Raw genomic sequence first — 8124 nt, forward strand, 5'->3', positions numbered from 1 at the left:
TCGCACAGTGGCCCACCAGATGCTGCTGGAAGCAACAGGCAGGGCATGCCCTCTCTCCTGCTGTTCCTCCTCTACAAGGGGTACTCAGAGGCATCCTGCCTTGGAGGCTGGAGGTGGCTTATAGCCCTCTGACTGGTTGCTGTGGAGAGACCTCTCCTCGATGAAGTGATCCAAACCCTTCTTAAAGCCATCCAGGTTGTTGGTTGTCACCACATCTTGTGGCAGAGAATTCCACAAGTGGATTATGCGTTGTGTGAAAAAGTACTTCTGTTTGTTGGTCCTAGACCTCCTGGCATTCCATTTTGTGGGATGGCCCCTGGTTCTAGTGTTGTGTGAGAGGGAGAAGAATTTCTCTCTCTCCACTTTCTCCACACCATGCATGATTTTGTAGACCTCTATCATGTCTCCCTGCAGTCGTATTTTTTCTAAACTAAAAAGCCCCAGGTGTTGCAGCCTTGCCTCATAAGGAAGGTGCTCCAGGCATAGCCCTGTGTGCTCACGTTGCAGATGTGGAGGTAAGGCTGGTGGAGAGGAGAGGAAAGGAGAGCTTTGCCTTAGCTGCCCCTGCAGAGTGCATGTCCAGGCTGGCTGCTGCCCAACAGGGCTGCCCTCTCAGTGAGTGCACACGGCAGGGCATGTAAGGAGGAAGGGAGAGAGAGGGGGGCAGTGGCAGCGGCAGCAGCCTGGGCGGGGCGGGGGGGGCACTGAGCATGAGATCAGCCGGGGAGGGCTGGGCTGGGCTGGTGGTGAGTGGACGGGCCTTCTTCTCTGTTGCCACTTGGAGGCTTTGGAATGTGCTCCCTGCCAAAATAAGAGCCCCCCCATCTCTGACATCCTTTAAAAGATCCCCCCAATATTTTCCCCCACTTAATATTTTAATTGTGTCTTTTTTACCATCTTGTATTTAAAAAAAATATTTTTTTCTCTGTAAACCGCCTTGGGATTGCTTTAATGAAAGGCGGTATATAAATTTAACAATCAATCAATCAGTCAATCAATATTCACCCAAGCTTTTCATTAGATTTGTGTAGAATCTGTGGATTGTTTTACATTGTTTTAATGTTTAATGTTTTAATTTGTTATTTTACTGTAAACACCAGGAGAAGTGAGTCTGGGACAATATATAAACCAGCCAACCCTTCAGCCCCACTGCATCTCAGAGACCAGATTGTACTGAGCACAAGAAAGAGCCCTGCTGGATCAGGCCCCCCAAGGAGGCCCATCTAGTCCAGCCTCCTGTTTCCCACAGTGGCCCGCCAGATGCCCCTGGAAAGTCCACAGGCAGGAGCTGAAAGGGGCTGCCTGCCCTCCCTCCTGCTGTGGCTCCGCTGCAACTGGTATTGGGAGGCACCCTGCCAGGTAGCATAAAGTCATCAGGACTAGCAGCCACTGATTCTAGACGTGTCCTCCATGAACCTGACTCTTCCCTTTTAAAGCCCTCCAAAGAAGCAGTCACCAAGATGCCATCCACTTGGCAGTGAATTCCACAGACTAACACTGTGCTGGGGGTAGGAGTGCCTTCCTTTTGCCAGTCCTCAGCTTCCTGGCCGTGGGTTTCAGAGGCTGACCCCTGGCTCTTGGGCTCAGAGGGAGGGCTAGCCTGGGACTCAGCTGGAGGCGCCTGCTGGCTGAGTGTCTCTCTCTCTGCCCCAGAGCAGCCTCAGCCAATGGGCTCCCTGGGGGTGGGGGCGCCCTCTGCTCTCGGGGTTTAAAGCTTCCCCTGGGAGAGGTGGGAGGGGTATGCCGTGGGGCTGCAGGAGGGGGCTGCGCTCTTGGCGGCTTGGTAGGTCCTGGGTGAGGATTGGGGCAGGCAGGCAGGCAGGCAGGCAGGCAGGCAGGCAGGCAGGCAGGCAGGGGGTGGGGGCTTGGGCTCTAGCTGGCGCTGCCCTTGCAGGGGCTTCCTGGCTCTCCCCCCCATCCCTCTTGGCTGGCTGCTTCTTGTGAGTGCACATGGTCAGGACCCCTGCCTTGGGCTGACCCCGGGGCTCCCCCCCGCCTCTCCTCATTGCCTGCCCCCCTTCTGCCCTGAACCCACCTGGTGGGTGGTCTGGAGGGCACTTGGGCCTGGGTAGAGAGCGGCTCTTTGCTCCCCAAAGTCCCATTGCTCTCCTGGTGGCAGGTGGGCGGTCCAGCCCCCCCCCCCGCGCATGCCTCTCTGAGGCTGGGGGGGTCTCTCGCCCCGCCTACATCCCTGGAGGTGCTTCCCTCTGGCGATGGCTGCTAAGGACAAAAGGTCAAGCAAGCAGCCTCAGGACCAGGCGCTGGCAGTGCAGAGCAGCCTGCCTTGTTTGTCCTGATGGATGTCTGTGCCTTTAAGTGCTGCACCGCAAGCAGAAATCCAGCAGGTGAGGCTTCTTCCCCACTGATGTTTTCCCAGACATCACGAAGGGCTGCTGCACCTGTTGTGTGAGTTGCTGCCTGCTGTTAAAAGTGCAGGGAAAGGGGGTGAGGCGGACCTGGCAAGCCCGGGGTGGGGAGGGGGAGACGGCTTGGTAGCTCTGCGGGGGGTTGCTTGCAGCAGTGCCTACGTTTGCCTTCTGCAGGATATGCTTCCCGCTGTGTTGGGCATGGCCAGGACCGTATCCTTGGGGCCTGTGTGTGAGGGACTTGGCGGAAACGGGTCAGATTGTCCCTTGCTGGTCTTGCAGTGGAGGTGAAGCGATTCCTCCTAAGTGGAACCACCAACTCCCCAAGTGGGTCTTAAGCATGTGAACCAGCTGCTCTTGCTTGCTGAGCACTCATGGAGGAGGCGGCTCTTGTTAGAGGGCCAGGCTGGGGCCCCACAGCAGAGCTCTGCTGCTGCTCAGCAGGACCCGGCTGCCCTTCTGCAAAGAGTGCCCTGCGTGTGGGCAGGGGCGCCTTCCAGGACCAGACCTCCTTGGCTTCAGCGGCCGCACCTGTGCGTGCATGTGTCACTTCCACACCATCCTCTGCAGGACAGCGAGTGTCCTGTTTGAGAGGGATGCTTGTCCTCCAGTGGCTGGGTCTTCTCATGTGTAGCGGCCAGAAGGCATTTGACGAAGCAGGCAGTTGCTCACATCCCAAGAGCATGGTTTCTGGTTTGTCTCTCACTTTGCGGGGTCTGTGGCTCCTTCCGTTTTGTTCCTTCTCGCCCTGCCACTGCCTCATACAGGAGCCGTTCGCTGGGCGGAGAGAGGCATGAACAAGTCTTCACTTGGGGTCCTGGTCTTGGGTCCAGATGACGCCGGCAAAGCCGCACTCACTGGGCACCTTCTCTACCGATGGGGGGGCCTCGGGCCCAGAAGGATGGTGCAGCTCTGGGAACAGGTAGCTCCCTCCGCAGGGACACGGGCGTGTCCGCTTGTGTGGGGGCCTTACTTGCCCCTCTTGTTTTCCTAAGCCTGGCCTAGTGGGCTCTGGTGAGGAGAGGTGGACTCTTGAGGGGCCCCAATTTGCCACAGGAGTTTTAGGGGGACGCTTGAAGTGCTTCCTCATAGAGCCCGGCCCTTTCCCCATGGCACACCATCAGCCCTGCTGGATCAGGCCCCCCAAGGGGGCCCATCTAGTCCAGCATCCTGTTTCACACAGTGGCCCACCAGATGCCGCCTCTGGGGAGCCCACAGGCAGGAGTTGAGGGCATGCGCTCTCTCCCCTGCAACTGGTGTTCAGAGGCATCTTGCCTCGGAGCCTGGAAATCGCCTGTAGCCACCAGACTAGTAGCCATTGATAGCCTGTCCCCCGTGGATTTGTCTAGGCCCCTTTTAAAGCCATGCAAGCTAGTGGCCATCACCACATCCCCTGGCAGAGAATTCCACCGATTAATTATGTGCTGTGTGAAAAAGGACTTCCTTCTGTTGTTCCTAAATTTCCCTGCCTTCAGTTTCATGGGACGACACCGGTTCTAGTGTTGTGAGCGAGGGAGAACTATTTCTCTGTTCAATCTCTCCTCTCCATGCATAACTTTGTAGCCTATTGTGTCTCCCCGTAGTTGCCTCTTTTCCAAACTAACCCCCCCCCCCCCGCCCAGGTATTGCAGCCTTGCCTCGTAAGGCAGATGCTTCAGGCCCCTGATCATCTTGGTTGCCCTCTTCTGCATGTTTTCCAGTTCTACAATGTCCTTTTTTAGATGTGGTGACCAGAACTTCATGCTGTACTCCAAATATTGCTGTATCATAGATTTGTATAAGGGCATTATAATATTAGCACTTTTATTTTCAACCCCCTCCCTAATGATCCCTAGCTTGGAATTGGCCTTTTTCACAGCTGCCGCACATTGAGGCGACACTTTCAACGAGCTGTCCACCACTAACCCAAGATCCCTCTCCTGGTCAGTCACCGACAGCTCGGATCCCATTAGCATATACTTGAAGTTGGGGTTCTTCGTCCCAATGTGCATCACTTTACACTTGCCAACACTGAACTGCATTTGCCACTTTGTCACCCACTCCCCCAGTTTGGAGAGATCCTTTTGGAGCTGCTCACAATCTCTTTTGGATTTCACTTCCCTAAATAGGGTAGGAGGGAGGAGAGCTGGTCTTGTAGTAGCAAGCATGACTTGTCCCCCTTAGCTAAGCAGGGTCTGCCCTGGTTGTATTTGAATGGGAGACCACATGTGAGCCTCTCAGGGGATGGGGCCGCTCTGGGAAGAGCAGAAAGTTTCAAGTTCCCTCCCTGGCTTCTCCAAGATACGGCTGAGAGATTCCTGCCTGAAACGTTGGAAAAGCCGCTGCCAGTCTGTGTAGACAATACTTTGGTAGATAGACCAATGGTCTGACTCAGTATATGGCAGCTTCCTATGTCCCTATAGTTTGGTGTTGTCTGCAAATTTGCCCACGTTGCTGCTTACTCCATCAGAAGTCGGGTGGGGGTGGGGTTCCCGTCTCTCCTCGCAGTCCTCTTTTGGGTCCGCTTCCACTGGCACAAAAAGAGGCTTCCCTTCTGCCTTCTTCCCTGCCTGCCTGCTTATGGTGATGTCTCTTCTAAAACAAAACCCAGTGGTCCTTACATCAGAGTGAAGTGCAACAGCGCTTCCTGCTGGCCATGAAAGAAATAACCACTTAGAGTGAGTTCCTTGTCCCAAACCCACCACTTGAATTGACCCTTGACACTGGAGGGGGGGGGTATCTGTCTGCCTCCCTCTTCTGTAGGCATGCCCGCTGGTTTCTGGTCTGACTAGAGGCCACTTGAAAATGGGGTCAGTATCTCAGGCTCTGGGAGATGCCTGCCCCTGTGGCTTGTCCCCAACACATCCTCTGCTGTTCACTCCAGGCTTAGCTTCGGAGGCTCTCGGTCTCTCTCCAGCAGCATGAACTGGGAGACCAGCTTGGCAGGCTTCTAGCACCCTGGAGAGGGCTAGGCCTGGCTGATGGGGCTGGGCTTCTTCCCAGGCTGCTTGGGGTCTTCCACCCCTGTGCACAGGGCACTGGGAGAATGAGGCAAGAGGGGACCCGCAGGAGTTCGGCAGGCTTGGGCGGCAGGCCTAGAGCATCAGAGCAGCCCTGCTGGATCAGGCCCCAGGCTGAGCTAGTGCAGCCCCCTCTTTCCCAGGATGGCCCACCAGATGCCTCTGGGAAGCAGCCCCCAAGCAGGGGGTGGAGGCATGGGACCCCCTCTGCTACTGCTGCTGCTGCTCCCCTGCACCTCTTCGGAGGCCCCTGGCCTCTGACCTTGGGGGTTGTCTAGAGCCATCTGGACTAGTGGCCATGGCTGGGACTGCCCGGCATGCCTCGTCTGTGGAAAAGGGATCGGATGATGGGAAGCCTTTGGCGTGCTGGGAAATGCTGCAGAAAGGACCGAGATTAGGCTCTGTGCAGACTTGGGGTCCTGCAGTGGCAGCTGGGGTCTGTGCCAGTGGCCGGATTTGCTCATCCTCCACCAGGGAGGTCTTTTCTTTCCCGGGCTGGGCCCTGCCAGCCCTTCCAGCCAACCTTCCTGGCGCCTCCCCGGCCTCGCTCTCCGCTTGCTTGGAGGTTCTCCACTTTCAGTTACTGGGGCTGCCAGAGAGATGATGATGGCCCACCACGCTCCTTGCAGGTGCCTCCCCCCACCTGTGCATGGGGGCCGGGATGCACAATCCTCCTGCCTATCCCCCTCCCAGGGATGATGGTGTTGTGGGGTGATGGTTCTCTGTGTGTCTAGTCCTACTGTCTGGCCATGGGGAGATGCCGTGGGTGCCTCCTGCCTGGCCTCGCGCCCTCCACTCTGCCCCATCTCCCCGTGCAGAAGGAGGAGCACGCCCTGACCTACGCCCAGCTGCTGGAGTGCTTTGCGGATGTGCAGGAGAGTGAAGCAGCGCCCAGGAGACCAAGGTGGCACTACAGGAGCCCCAAGTGTGAAGTCGCGATTGCAGCCTCCCTGAGTGCAGGGACCCTTAGCAGCTTCTTCCCAAGTGGGGATCTGGTAAGTGCCTTCTTCTGCCCCCGACCCCAGGTACAGAGACGCTTGTCTCGATGGGCGGGATCAGGAAACGCAGCCGGCTTTTGCCTCTTGGCTCAGGCCTTTGCCCCAGCTGGGAGGTGGCTTTTGGGTCAGTGCCTGGAAATCACCCTGGGGGGACACCTCTGGGTCTGGCACTGTCCCAAGCTGCATGCCTGTGTCTAAGGCCACGCTGGCTGGAAGGACCTCCCTTCAGGCACCGTTGGGTCTGCTCTTTCCACATCCCTGACACCGCCTGGTGTCCAGGCAGAAGAGGAGCTTTGCTGGTTCAGACCAGCGGCCCACCAGGTCCAGCTCTGGGCGTCCCAGTGGAGTGGCTGGTCCTTCTTCATAGTCTTGGTGGCCTTTTCTACCCACCCTGCCCTTGGGCCATGCTGCATCCTGGGTCTTCAAGATCATGCCCATCAAGGGACGGCTGCATATTTGCTGCCACCAACCCAGGCGGTAGTGAAAAGCCAGCAAAAGTAGGACTTCCTTCTTTAAAATTCTGCCCTAATCAATTAGGGGCTCTAAAATGAAACTCGGTCCTTTGAATTGGGTCCCAAAATGAGGGCTGCAAGGCCCAAGAGGAAGAGAGCTGGTCTTGTGGTAGCAAGAGTGACTTGTCCCCTTCGGAACATAGGAAGCTGCCAAATACTGAGTCAGACCATTGGTCCATCTCGCTCAGGATTGTCTTCACAGACTGGCAGCAGCTTCTCCAAGGTTGCAGGCAGGAGTCTCTTGCAGCCCTATTTGGGAGATGCTTCCAGTGAAGGAACTTGGAACCTTCTTCTCTTCCCAGAGCGGCGGCTCCATCCCCTGAGGGGAAGTATCTTGTAGTGCTCACACTCCTAGTCTCCCATTCCTATGCAACCAGGGCAGACCCTGCTTAGCTAAGGGGACCAGTCCTGCTTGCTGCCACCAGACCGGCTCTCTTCCCTCATCTGGTTGGGAGACATTGAGCTGCATCCCTAGAGGTGCTGATGCCCTTTCTTCCCCCCCGCCTCCCCCTGCAACCTGCCCCCCCCCGGCAGACTGCCTGTGTGATGCTGCTGATCTCTGCCGCTGAGGGGGAATACGAGGCCCATCGGGAGCTGATCCAGAAGTGGGTCTGCTCAGTTTGTGAACTTCAGGTGAAGCAGATTGTTGTCTGTGTGAACAAGATGGACTCCACAAAGCCGCCTCGCCACCAGCCCCGCTACGACTACATCCACAAGGACATCTGGAGCTGCTTCCAGGAATTGGGCCAGGACCCCAACACTGTGGGCTTCCTCCCCATCTCTGCCTTATGGGGGGACAACCTGCAGTTGGTTGGTTTTGGGGTAGGCAGCCTATGTCTTTCGGGGTGGGGATGGGGGGGATGGCAGCACCTCCAGCGGAAATGAAAGGCCACGAAAGGCCACGTTTGTGGTTCATGGTTGGCATTCAGGCCTCAATTTTCAAACGTGAGAATTTGCAAGAAAGCAGCCAGGTCTGTGCCTTCCCCAATATTTGCCCCATGGAGTCCTACCATTTTATTTATTTACTTATTTTTACATTTATCTCCCGCTCTTCCTCCAAGGAGCCCAGAGTGGTGTACTACATACTTGAGTTTATTCTCACAGGAGAAGAGGAGAAGAAGAGCCTCCTGTCGGTCTGGAGGGGCACAGTCTGTCGTCGCTCAGCCACTGGCCTCCCCCGTCCGCAACGGCTGTCCCTGGCTCTCGAGCAGGCAGGAGTCAGCGCTCCCCAGAGCAGTGCGGCCTCCAG

General features: G+C 56.7%; 1 protein-coding gene across 3 annotated transcripts; it reads left to right on the top strand.

Annotated features, from left to right (window-relative positions):
* Positions 1 to 520: 520 nt before the first annotated feature.
* LOC128347270 (elongation factor 1-alpha-like) lies at positions 521 to 7863 on the top strand. Of its 3 annotated transcripts, none has more exons than XR_008317473.1 (3): positions 521 to 615; positions 6184 to 6360; positions 7410 to 7863. XR_008317473.1 is itself a non-coding variant. In XM_053301658.1 (3 exons), exons 1-3 carry the CDS (start codon positions 3160 to 3162, stop codon positions 7758 to 7760), a joined length of 657 nt encoding a protein of 218 aa, XP_053157633.1. In that variant the 5' UTR covers positions 3113 to 3159; the 3' UTR covers positions 7761 to 7863. The 3 variants fall into 3 exon arrangements, 1 of the variants encoding a protein (XP_053157633.1); XR_008317474.1 differs by lacking the exon at positions 521 to 615 and adding an exon at positions 2562 to 2693; XM_053301658.1 differs by lacking the exon at positions 521 to 615 and adding an exon at positions 3113 to 3288.
* The last annotated feature ends 261 nt before the right edge of the window (positions 7864 to 8124 follow it).

Source organism: Hemicordylus capensis, chromosome 2 (assembly GCF_027244095.1).
Source record: "Hemicordylus capensis ecotype Gifberg chromosome 2, rHemCap1.1.pri, whole genome shotgun sequence".
Classification (NCBI taxonomy): Eukaryota; Metazoa; Chordata; class Lepidosauria; order Squamata; family Cordylidae; genus Hemicordylus; species Hemicordylus capensis.